The sequence below is a fragment of the Carcharhinus amblyrhynchos genome, chromosome 20, assembly GCF_965287045.1.
Source record: "Carcharhinus amblyrhynchos chromosome 20, sCarAmb.v2.hapA, whole genome shotgun sequence".
NCBI classification, from domain to species: domain Eukaryota; kingdom Metazoa; phylum Chordata; class Chondrichthyes; order Carcharhiniformes; family Carcharhinidae; genus Carcharhinus; species Carcharhinus amblyrhynchos.
This window is the reverse complement of record NC_137343.1, coordinates 29,084,527-29,097,562: the sequence shown is the minus strand read 5'-3', so window position 1 is coordinate 29,097,562 and position 13,036 is coordinate 29,084,527. Positions and strand designations below refer to the sequence as shown.

The following is a 13,036-nucleotide window of genomic DNA, read 5'->3' as shown; positions in this document are numbered from 1 at the left end:
TCCGCTAAAAAGAAATCATATTTAAAAGGAAATCATGCGACACTTACACCATGATACTACCACTGATTAATTTGTGGGTAATATAAATGACGCAGTCTTTCACAGAATTGTTTCCCTTGGATCGCCAAAGGCAGTGTCCCTGAGCTAAACCCCTGGTTGCATTGCCTGGCAAGCATTCTGCCCATGGGAGTGTTGTAAACCTTGCCCACCCAAACAGGGCAGCAACGTGAGGCCCAAGTTGCAGGCTGATTCTAACCGTGGCAAATCACTGGGCAGGGTCTAAAGCTGGATGTGAAAGTTGGGCAATTGTGACCTTTGGACAATTGTACATGTGCAAGCTTGCAATGTGGAGTTGTTTCTAATGTGCCACAATTTAGGTAGAGTGGGTTCCAGAGCAATGGAGATCTCACCATCTAACGCCACTATTTCACTTCTGTATTCGAAATGTGTCATTTGTTGCCTTGCAGCAAGCTACGTGACCTCATTGTAGTGACCTCATTATACTAGCAAAGGGCTAGTAAAATCCTTCAGCCAAATCGTTAAATTTGATGCTACATTTCTTTTTTTTATTTCTTTGGGGTGATTTATTGAGTGTAGATACAGATAGAAACGTAGAAAATAATTCACATTGTCGCAGTACCTGGTTTCAAATGTGTACCTGTAACCAATTATGTGCCATGTACATTGGTTTACTAATAATGTACTAAGTGCCCCATCAACACAGAATAATGAATAATAGTATGGTGGCACAGTGATTAGCACTGCTGTCTTGAGGTGCCAGGGATCCAGGTTTGATTCCTGGCGTGGGTCACTGGCTGTGTGGAATATGTCTGCATGGGTTTTCTCCAGCTTCTCCGGTTTCCTCCCACAGTCTGAAAGACGTGCTGGTTAGGTGCATTGACCCAAACAGGCACCAGAGTGTGGCGATTAGGGGATTTTCACTGTAATTTCATTGCAGTGTTAATGTAAGCTGATTTGTGACACTAATAAATAAACTGTAAAAACACAACTTTTAAAAAAATCAGAGAGGAATTGCAAAGCAGGAATCTCACTAACTGGGGCTCAAATCATATCTGAACACTGAGTTAAACTGTCCATAACTTATCTGAATCCCAAAATTAAATTACAGCATCGAAGGTGCTATATTTTTATTGAGTTAAACTGAGAGAATAGCAACAATTGATGTTATATTTAAAATTCTTGTATTGTTTTTATCCGATTTGGGTCCATTTTCTTGCTGACAGTAACTCTCTGTGCAGATGCTAGCAGTCAGTTGCCTTCATATTATTGAAGTGTGCTTATGTATAGACAGAATTATAAACTGCTTTCCCATTGCTGCATAATGTTATTTTTTTTTAAATCAACTGTTTTCTTATAATCAACAAATAATGATGGCATATTTGTCTACTTTGCATCCTGTTCTGCATAACCATTTAGTTAGACATTTAAAAAAAACTTCACCTTAGGGATTGTCAAGGAGTACAACTGGTTGTAAACATTTCAACCAGGTGTGTTTGCTGTAGGAGTTATAATATTTCATGTGATGCTGGCTGGTTGGTTTCTCTGCACCTAATCATTCAAACACTCATCAATAGTGCCTTGGGTATCTTACTATAAAGGTGCCATATAAACATTAATTCTTGTTATAGGGGCCTGTTATCTCTTCTGTGGGTACAAATAGGAAGTTAGAATGAGAAAGCGCCTGTCCCCTTGATCTTAAATTGTCGTTAAGTTTCCTCTAAATCTCATTGGAATAAGACCGGGTATAAAACTGGCATAAATCAACGTGAACAATGAGTGCCCCTAAAGAGTGTTAAACATAGGAACACAGGAATTAGGATAGGAAGAAGGCAAATTCAGCTCTTTGAGCCTGCTCCGCCATTCAATCAGATCATGACTGATCTTTCCCTGGTCTCCCCACCTGTTACCCATATTCCTTTATCCCTTTTTTTGATTAGAAATGTATCTATCTTCTTCTTGGAACCATTCAACAATGCAGGCACCGCCACGCTATGGGGCAGCAAGTTCCACAAATTTTCCACCCTTTGTGAGGAATAGTTCCTGCTCATCTCAGGTTTAAATCTACCTCCTCTCAACCTGTACCTGTGACCTCTGGTTTTAAATTGCCCCACAAGAGGAAACATTTGGTCTACATTTACTTTATCAATCCTTTTTAGTATTTTATATAGAATATAGAACACTACAGCACAAACAGGCCGTTCGGCCCACGAGTTGCGCCGATCACATCAACACCTACCAATCTATAGACCTATCTATAACCCCCAATCCCATTAAATTCCATATACTCATCCAGAAGTCTTTTAAAAGACCCCAGCGAGTTCGCCTCCACCACCACTGACGGCAGCCGATTCCATTCACTCACCACCCTCTGAGTGAAAAACTTACCCCTAACATCACTTCTGTACTTGCCTCCCCGCACCTTCAATCTGTGTCCTCTCGTAGCGACCATTTCAACCGGGGGAAATAGCCTCTGAGAATCCACCCTATCTATTCATCTCAACATTTTATAAACTTCTATCAGGTCGCCTCTCAACCTTCGTCTCTCTAGGGAAAAGAGTCCCAGCTCCCTCAACCTAACTTCATAAGGCATGCCTCCCAGTCCAGGCAACATCCTTGTAAATCTCCTCTGTACCCTTTCAATAGCTTCTACGTCCTTCCTATAGTGAGGCGACCAGAACTGCGCACAGTACTCCAAATGAGGCCTGACAAGGGTCTTATAAAGTTGCAGCATTACCTCCCGATTCCTAAACTCAATCCCTCGATTAATGAAGGCCAGTACACCATACGCCTTCTTGACCACATCCTCCACCTGCGAGGCCGATTTAAGAGTCCTGTGGACCCGGACCCCAAGATCCTTCTGCTCTTCAACACTACTAAGACTCCTGCCCTTGATAGTGTACTCGTTCATCCCATTGGTTCTGCCAAAATGGACGACTACACATTTATCCGTGTTGAAGTCCATCTGCCACTTCTCCGCCCAGTCCTGCATCCTATTTATGTCCTGCTGCAACTTTTGACATCCTTCCAGACCATCCACAACACCACCGACCTTCGTGTCATCAGCGAACTTACTTACCCATCCCTCCACTTCCTCATCTAGGTCATTTATGAAAATGACAAACAGCAAGGGTCCTAGAACAGATCCCTGGGGCACTCCACTGGTGACTGACCTCCATGCCGAAAAAGACCCATCCACAACCACTCTCTGCCTTCTGCAGGCAAGCCAGTTCTGGATCCACAAGGCCAAAGGCCCTTGGATCCCATGCCCTCTCACCTTCTCAAGAAGTCTTGCATGGGGGACCTTATCAAACGCCTTGCTGAAGTCCATGTACACCACGTCCACTGCACTTCCTTCGTCAATGTGTTCAGTCACATTTTCGAAGAACTCAACTAGGCTCGTAAGGCACGACCTGCCCTTGACAAAACCATGCTGACTATTCCTGATCATGTCAAACCTCTCCAAATGCTCGTAAATCTTGTCCCTCAGAAGCCTCTCCATCAGCTTACCAACCACTGAGGTCAGACTCACCGGTGGGTAATTTCCCGGGCTATCTCTGTTCCCTTTCTTGAAAATAGGAACTACTGAAAATACGAACTACAACTATACCTCGATCAGATCCCCTCTCATCCTTCTAAACTCCAGTATCAGCCCAAACTGTTTAATCTCTCCTCAGACATCAACCCTTTCATCCCCGGAATCAATCTGGTGAACCTCCTCTGAACTGTTTCCAATGCTCCCAAAACTGCACACAATACTCCAGATGTAGTCTCACCGAAACCCTATACAATTGCAATTATACTTCTCTACTTTTATACTCCAGTCCCTTTGCAATAAATACCAACATCCCATTTGCCTTTTGTATTACACGCTGCACCGATTTTCTGTGATTCATGAACAGAGATGCCCAGACCCCTCTGCCCACACACATTTTGATTCTGCTTTTCATTTAAGTAATAATTTGCCTTTCTTTTTTTTCTGCCAAAATGGACAACCTTAAGCTTATCCACATTAGACCCCATCTGCCAAACTTTGACCCAATCTCCTCACTTATCTATATCCATCTGTAAAATCTTTATATCCCCATTCACTGCCTGCTTTCCCACCTATTTTAGTATCATCCACAAATTTTGCTGTATTACCTCTGTCCTTGCTTGCAGATCATCTATATAGATCGTAAACAGTTGAGGTCTGAGGGCTGGCCTTTGTGGCATCCTGCTGGTTACATTTCGCCAGTAAGAAGTCTCACAACACCAGGTTAAAGTCCAACCAGTTTATTTGATAGTAATCCCACAAGCTTTCGGAAACGGTGTTCCTTCGTCAGATGTGTGGAAGGTTCCACCCCCACCTTCCACACAGCCTTCCCTACATACCACAGAACCTTCCACACACCTGACGAAGGAACACCGTTTCCGAAAGCTTGTGGGATTACTATCAAATAAACTGGTTGGACTTTAACCTGGTGTTGTGAGACTTCTTACTGTATTTACCCCAGTCCAACACAGGCATCTCTACATACATCTCACCAGCCAGAGAAGGACCCATCTATATTGGCTCTCTGATTTCTGTCAGTCAGCCAACCTTCGATCCAGAATTCTACCCCCAGTCCTCTGCTATCTCACCTTCTGGATCAGTCAGTTAAGCTGATTTCATAAATTTCATCTTTAAGTGGGGTAAAGTGGGCTAGTTAAACCCATTTAACTAACGTTGGTGCACATCAGACTATGTCAAAGGAGCTAAAATGAGAAGAGCTTTCAATTCTCAATTGAGTTTTGATAAAGGATCGTCTGGACTCGAAATGTCAGCTCTTTTCTCTCCTTACAGATGCTGCCAGACCTGCTGAGTTTTTCCAGCATTTTCTCTTCTGCTTTCAGTTCTCAGTGCGGCTGATACACGCCACTAAACCACAGAACAGGTCTGAGCGAGAATAATTATTTTAAATGTAAATGCAAAACACCGGGGAAAAAAGGGTCTCTTCGCTGTAAATGTGTTCGGAATATGATGAGTCCAGAACAAGCGCACAGTATCCTGGAGTATAGGGGCAATTGAGGGTAGGGACAGATACCTGGGCGGAGATGCGTCCAAGCAAAGGCATGAAGGTAGAGGCGGAAATTTGAACGCATTGTAGTTAAATACGTAACTCAGTCAAGCCCAATTTCATTTTTTAAAGGATGTTGATTCGATTTGCACCCTGGATGCTCCTGTCTCTGGACACAGAGGAAAGTGCCGGGAGCTTATCTGTAGCACCAGCCTGTATGCTTGACTTTTTAAAAAAAGTTATTAAGTTGCTTCCGTATTCTTTGTCAATTTATCCTGCGATTTAGGGCGAGGTGTATCCACACAATTACAATGCTTAAATGTTGATACTCCGATGCTTTCTAACAAAGAGGTTGACAAATGAATGCACTCGGTCACGAAAGACTTGGTGATGAGTTTTTTGTGGGCGGGGGGGAAGGTTGCTGGCGGGTTGTGTGGGGCTGGGGAGAATACCTGGCAATTGTGAGAAATAATAAAGAAAGTTTTATAACCTAGTCGTTCCTTATTGTGGCGGGGTGGCAGGCAAGGGGTGAGTGTTCAATTCCTCACTTTCTCCAGGGACTGTGGAATGAGTTTAATCTAATCTAAGAGTGTGTGTGTGTGTCTGGCTTTTCTTTCTCTCTCTCTCTCCCCTCTCTGGAGTGTGGGAATAGAAGTGAGAGGCAAGAGCACTGAATGCAGCTCCCTGAGCCAGGAGCAGTGGGGAGCCGCTTAGATGCCACTGATCCGAAGCCAGTGAATATAAAGGGGATTAAGAAATGTTCTTACTTGCAATTCACGGAGATGCACCCTGTTGAACCGTCTGTAATATTTCAAACCCTGTTTTGGAGGGAGAGGGGGGGAGAAAATTCATTGTTGTCAGGACCCTGCTACTTTTTCCTTCCTTTTGTTTGAAACGGCGGCGCCTTCTCTGTGTGTGTGTGTGAAAGTGTGTTGTATCTGTTTTAACTTTGCAACATTTACACAGCCCGGGTGTAGCAATGTATCCATTCCCATTGTAACTCGTGGGTGTGCTGAAAGGGCTGTTTACAACGCCCCCCCCCCTTCCTTCGCCAGACAGCTGTTTACTAACCACATTGATTCTTTTTTAAACAAGGTGATTTTTTTTGCAATATTTATCGAGGTTATAAAAAAACATTTCGCCAATCCACCTCGGCTAATGCTACGCTCCAAAGTCCTGCACGCTTGGGAAAGCCAACTTAAGTTTAAGCAAAAAAAAAATACACCCGTTATAGAACGTTAAACTACACACGAATTAAAGATTCCTCTTTCGCACCCTAGATTTCCATTTATCCAAAATTTTCCCCTTCCTTGCAAAAAAAGCAGCCGTCTTCTCTTCCCCCCCCCCCCCCGCACCATCCACGGTTAAATATGTAAATACAATGTCCAAAGTCATTCTTCAAAGAACACAAAAGAATAAAAGATCAGTGGTCGACAGCCATAAAATTCCTGCAATTCTCCGTAACGCCAGCCGCCGGGGGTCTGTCTCTGTCGGAGCGATCCAGCGGGGATCCTGCTATTTGCACAGGTTTCAAATTCGAACCCCCCCCCCTCCAAAAAAATATCTTTTCAAGCCTCAGGCTTCAAAGAGCCTTTTCATTTATTAGCAATAGAATTATCTTAGTCAGTTGCTGATTTCTCTCTCTCTCTCTGCAGTAGGTAGGCAGCCGTTGTTTTCCAGTTCAGCTGACTTGCTTAGATAGGAAGCTGTTAAAAAAAAGATAAATACTCTGGGGGGATATGGAGCTTTGCAAACGTAACATTGCCTGAATAAATATGCCTTTGTTTGGAACCATAACAAAAGGCGACATTCAGGAACTTTTTTCCCCCCTCCATAAGAGTGAGAATTTGACAATTTTAAGATTTTGGCCAGGGCGAATTCTCTGATTAATAAACTTTCATGGTAAATTTAATCCGAAGTGTGTTAAGTTTGCGAACACTTCTGGTCTTTGCTGGGGTGGGGAGGGAGGTTTAGTGTCAGTTCCAGTCTTTTAAACTTCTAGAAAAGTTAGAAGCTTGTGACTGTGGGGAATTTTGTGAGGGGATTTCGATTCTATTTTCACACTGCTGCTGGTCGGTCTCACCCCATCCTTCCATTTAGGTCTGTCCGTCATCATGTGTTCGACCTCCCGGTGAACGGGGGGAATGCACTTTCCAGTAAGCGAGTGTCAGCCCCCATCAGATTGTGAACTGCTCCGAGCTGGGAGGGAAGAAATATTCGCTTCTTTTTTATATATAAAAAAAAGTGGCGGAAATCCACCCAGTATCGGATGAATGGCAACGGCCCAAATGCTTGTTCGTTCGTTCTTTTGATGATCATCATCCTCTCTCCCCCCACCCCCCACCCGCCCTTTTTTTGATGGGCTGCTCTTTTTTTCTCTGCTGAACAGACGATCCGCCCACTATTAGCTCACTTTGCAGTCGCTAGTCAGAGAGTAGTGTGTGTGTGTGTGTGTGTGTGTGTGTACACTGTGTGTTTACTTCCTTTCTACCTGTGTCCCACTGTACTGCATGCAAGAGCCGCTCCGAAACAAGCCCTTCAAGTTAAAAGCGAGAGAGAGAGAGAGAACACATATTACCATCGGTGGCTGGAAGAGGTTGCGGTTCGTGGGGTGAAAGGGGACTTGTTGTTTTTGGAGAGTTGAAAAAAGGAGGTTTGTGACCAATCTTGAATACTAACCCCACCCCCCCCCCCTTGCTCTGATTTCACTTTACTCAAGAGAAGAGGGCAACTTTATCCTCTCCAACTTCCAGCCAACAACTCAGAAGCTGTGATAGCCGCCTGGCCAAGTTTGGATATCTGGAAGAAATATTACCCCCAAGAGACTGGATTGAGTGGCTGATTTTTTTTGTGTTGGGGGGGCGGGGGGCGGGGGGGGGGTGGGGAGAAGAGAACACAACTGAACATCCTGGCCAAGTTTGGATCCATTGAAGAAATGTTACCCCCTGAGAGACTGGATTGAGTGGCTGATATTATTTTTTGTGTGGGGAGGGAGGGGCAACATTCTGAACAAGTTTGGATATAAAGAAGAAAGTATACCACCCCCCCCCCCGCCCCCAAGAGACTGGATTGAGTGGCTGATATTTTTTTGTGTGGGGGGGGCACAGCAGCCTGACCAAGTTTGGATATTTGGAAGAAAGTGTACCCCCCCCCCAAGAGACTGGATTGAGTGGCTGATATTATTGTGTGGGGGGCACACCAGCCTGGCCAAGTTTGGATATTTGGAAGAAAGTGTATCCCCCCCCCCCTCCAAGAGACTGGATTGAGTGGCTGATATTATTGTGTGGGGGGCACACCAGTCTGGCCAAGTTTGGATATTTAGAAGAAAGCGTACCCCTCAAGAGACTGGATTGAGTGGCTGTTTTATTTTTTGGGGGGGAGGGAGGGAGGGCGGGGGCGAAGGAGACTGGAGCTTTTTTTCAAAATTTTAATATGGGACTGTTGGAAAAAGTGAATAGCCTGTGTGCACTGAGCCTGTGTCTGAGTGTGTGCAGCCTGGCTATCAGCTCCATGGAGTCGGAGAGAGAGGGCAGGTGCCAGGCCATCGACATCCCCATGTGCCGGGACATTGGCTACAACATGACCCGCATGCCCAACCTGATGGGGCATGAGGACCAGCGGGAAGCGGCCATCAAGCTGCATGAGTTCGCCCCGCTGGTGGAATACGGCTGCCACATCCACCTCAAGTTCTTCCTGTGCTCGCTCTACGCCCCGATGTGCACCGAGCAAGTGTCCACCCCCATCCCCGCCTGCCGGGTGATGTGTGAGCAAGCCCGCCTCAAGTGCTCGCCCATCATGGAGCAGTTCAGCTTCCGCTGGCCCGACTCGCTGGACTGCAGCAAACTGCCCAACAAGAACGACCCCAACTTCCTCTGCATGGAGGCTCCCAGTAACGGCTCGGAGGAGCTGCCCCGCGGCGCCACCCTGCCTCCCGCCGTCTACCGGCCCCACCTGCGGGCGGCTGGCAGCCCCGACCTGGTGCACCTGACCCCGGACAGCCCCGGGCAGGGGGGCTGCGAGAACCAGGACAAGTTCCACCGGGTGGAGAAGAGCGCTTCGTGCGCCCCTCTCTGCTCGCCCCAGGTGGATGTGTACTGGGCGGCTCAGGACAAGAGGTTCGCCCTGCTCTGGATCGCCATCTGGGCGGTGCTGTGCTTCTTCTCCAGCTCCTTCACCGTCCTCACCTTCCTCATCGACCCCCAGCGCTTCAAGTACCCCGAGAGACCCATCATCTTCCTCTCCATGTGCTACTGCGTCTACTCGGTGGGCTACATCATCCGCCTGTTCGCTGGAAGGGATAGTATCGCCTGTGACCGGGACAACGGCCAGCTCTATGTCATCCAGGAAGGTCTGGAGAGTACCGGCTGCACCATCGTCTTCCTGGTCCTCTACTACTTCGGCATGGCCAGTTCCCTCTGGTGGGTGATCCTCACCCTCACCTGGTTCCTGGCAGCTGGCAAGAAGTGGGGGCACGAAGCCATCGAGGCCAACAGCAGCTACTTCCACCTGGCAGCTTGGGCACTGCCCGCCGTCAAGACCATCACCATCCTGGTGATGAGGAGGGTGGCCGGGGATGAGCTGACCGGCATCTGCTACGTGGGCAGCATGGACGTGAACGCCCTGACCGGCTTCGTGCTGATCCCCCTGGCCTGCTACCTGGTCATCGGCACCTCCTTCATCCTGTCCGGCTTCGTGGCCCTCTTCCACATCAGGAGGATAATGAAGACGGGCGGGGAGAACACGGACAAGCTGGAGAAGCTGATGGTGAGGATCGGCGTCTTCTCGGTGCTCTACACCGTCCCTGCCACCTGTGTTATCGCCTGCTACTTCTACGAGCGCCTCAACATGGACTACTGGAAGCTCTTGGCCACCCGGGAGAAGTGCAAAGCCGGGAACTACTCCCGAGCCCCGGACTGCACCATGAGTAGCTCCATCCCGGCCGTGGAGATCTTCATGGTGAAGATATTCATGCTGCTGGTGGTGGGCATCACCAGCGGCATGTGGATCTGGAGCTCCAAGACCCTGCAGTCCTGGCAGAGCATTTGCAGCCGCAGACTCCGAAGACGGGTCCGCAGGAAACCCGCCAGCGTTATCACCAGCAGTGGCGGGGGCTCCTACAGCAAAGCCCAACCTCCCCTCAAAGCGCACGGGAAATACGAGCCCACACTCCCACCAACTTGTGTTTGAGACGATGGTGGCTTCAGATCTAAGGCTGGTTTCCCCCCCCCCCCATTCCATTTCCCTCTTCCAACTCAGTTGCTGTACAGGGCGGGTCTGGAAAACAAAAAAATAGTGGAGGGGTTGTGGGGGGGAGACCTGCAGACAATGTTTGCCTACAGTTCAGGAGGAAGCCTTTCCATTTCTGACAGCCACACTCTGGATATTGATGTTCTGCAAAACAAAAGGGGTTAAACTATCGGAGGAACACCTCAAAACATTTTGAGCCCCAAATCATCAGAGATGTTTGTATGAGTGTATGTATGTGTGTGTGTGTTCGCATAATCTGTGCTCTGCTGTCATTTCGGATGGACTAAAAACAGTTCAATCGTCATATTTCACCAACTATTTACCTTTTTTTTATCTTGAAGCTTTCCGGGATAAGTAGGGTCTCATCAAAAGGTTCATTCAGTATTTGTGGATAAGCAATATTCTGCCCAAAGGATGGGCAGTTTTAACAATGTGCAATAGTTTCTTTCGCTCTCTCTCTCTCTCCCTCCCTCTCTCTTTTCAACAATCCGCAGATAAAAGGCTTACAAAGAATCTCCTTCTGACAAAAGGACTTTGGAGGTATGGACGACACAAGTTCTCTAATGACACATTCTGCTTTTCAGATGGAAATCAGGCCAGTGTCAGACAAGTTGAACTGATTTATAAACGGGCGATTCAAAGAGACCCACGAAGCTTATCGACTCGTCATATTGTAAAGCTAATTCCAGCCCTGAATAGATCAACAAGCACTAGATAAAAAACAAAAGAGTTCGGGAGCCCCTGTGATCGTCGTAGCTCTTCAGGTGCTTTGTGAAGCATACTGCGACCTCTGTACATAACATGTGAAATATAATTGTCGTCAAGTTGGTCTATTTTATAAAAAAAATAAAATGTTTCTTTAGTTTTTTGGCAAAAAACAAATCTGCTGAATCTTGACAATTCTTAAGAAGGCCACGGCACGCTGTCTTTTTCAAAAAAAAACAGGCCGTGGCCCCGGGATAAAATGCAGACCTGTACCGCCTGCTAAACTTGATTTATTGCTGCTATATGAAGGCAGAATATTAAGGAAAGGGCAGGTCAGACCTGTTGTGAACAGCATTTGTGTGACGTTAGTTAATTAAAGTTGTAAGTGAATGGGTGCCGCGGCGCTGTCCCATTTTATATTAACTGGAGCATAATGCATACTTTCAAAAGGGGGATAGCGTTTGACTAAATATTGCAGTCAGCTCAGTTCTGAAGTCAATTAGTCAACGGTGTTTATATTATTACCCTGAACGGGCTGCTTAGAGCAGGATTCACTAAACCAGCACTCACCAAACTGCCATTTCAAACACAAAAAAATTATTAGGGTGAGGAGCGGCCCCAACGTACTGCATCCTAATATATTCACTCATAAAGCTTAAAACATTGATGTACAGCCATCTTTTAAAAGAAAACTATTTTCTAAGAATGCCAGTTTCTGAAGGCATAAATTGTCACTTTAAAAGACAAATGTGCTTGAGTGAACTGTTGATTGTTTTACCCACTGGAAGGGGTTTGCTGTGTTTTAACTGAAGCAGTTTGGCTGGCTGAGTGCTCCACACAGTGACACAGTAACACAACTCATGTATTATTATAATTGGATTTGCAACAAGGGAACGGTGAATGGTCGGCAAGAAACATCTTGATTTAATCTTCAGAAAGCGCAAAGCTCTGTGAAGTCTTTGTAATTAAAGAGCTGGCTTGTCGTATAATTCGACCAAAAAAAAGATTGGTTTAGAATGCCAGAGTTGCAGGAGCTATCAGGTGAATGTTAGTAACAATCGGTGGTGACTCTTTGATTTAGACCTTGCCCCTTCAGTGGGAGGCTTCCCACTTTGATGCGGGGAAATCAGAAATGAGAATTCCCGGGAAAAGGTGAGGGCAAAGAAACTGGCATTGCCAGACTTTCCCCAGAGCAGGAGGTTTGATGGAGTTACAGATAGTATGCAGAGGAGATATCTGAATCTCCCAACAGATTCCTCCCCTCTCCCCCTTCACCAGAAACACCGTCTTTCTATTTCCAGCTCGTGTAAATATATACATTGAACTTGACAAGGTGGTTGAATTGAATGAAAGGGACTGTTGTCAGAGTTTGTTTTGGGTCTTTTTTTTGCCTCCCAGTTTGTTTGGTTCAAATCAACTTATCTTACGCTGACCTATGACCTTTCAAAAATGTCACTGTTTACACGGATGGTTTGGGGAAGAGGTTCTTTTTGTCGGAAGAGATTTCTGAAGTGGCCAATGAATTTAAAAAAAATAATCTGGACCAATTTTCTCTCTAGTCCCACAAGTAATAATTTTCAGCAGTGGCACGGGGGTGGCGGGGGGGCAAGGATTATCTTCACTATTGCAGGGTGCTCCTCCAACCCCCAGTAAAACCTGCAGTCTTATTAATTATCTGTTTAATGATAACAAATTATGTACAGACTTTTAATGAGGACAAAATCTGTTCCACGTTGCGCGCTGTAAACAGTCAGCTTTTTTTTTGGAGGCCAATCATTGTGATTAGACAGTATTTCTGGTTCCTTTGATCAGACGTGACAGGCTCTGCAGATCTTTCCAGTCCTGTGGCCTGAAGGCTCAGAGCAACACCTGTTTGGAAATACAGATCTGCCAGAAGCCAGCTGCCTCCCTCCCAGCACTGCCAGATCCTAACTTGAAAAAAAAACAACTTTTTTTTTGGTGCAACTTCAAGCAGGTTTTCATTACCTCCGCAAGCTGAGTGCTCCTTGTTTTAGGCAGTTTGCTGA

The 13,036-nt window shown here is 46.2% G+C and overlaps 1 protein-coding gene across 1 annotated transcript; it reads left to right on the top strand.

Moving 5' to 3' along the window:
- The first annotated feature begins 8,447 nt into the window (after positions 1-8,447).
- Positions 8,448-12,538, top strand: LOC145355891 (frizzled-10-like). The gene has a single exon (XM_080208353.1). It carries the CDS (start codon positions 8,490-8,492, stop codon positions 10,242-10,244), a length of 1,755 nt encoding a protein of 584 aa, XP_080064479.1. The 5' UTR covers positions 8,448-8,489; the 3' UTR covers positions 10,245-12,538.
- The last annotated feature ends 498 nt before the right edge of the window (positions 12,539-13,036 follow it).

Excerpts from the sequence above, each read along its gene's own strand:
- LOC145355891 (XM_080208353.1), top strand. The coding sequence starts at position 8,490 with ATGGGACTGTTGGAAAAAGTGAATAGCCTGTGTGCACTGAGCCTGTGT.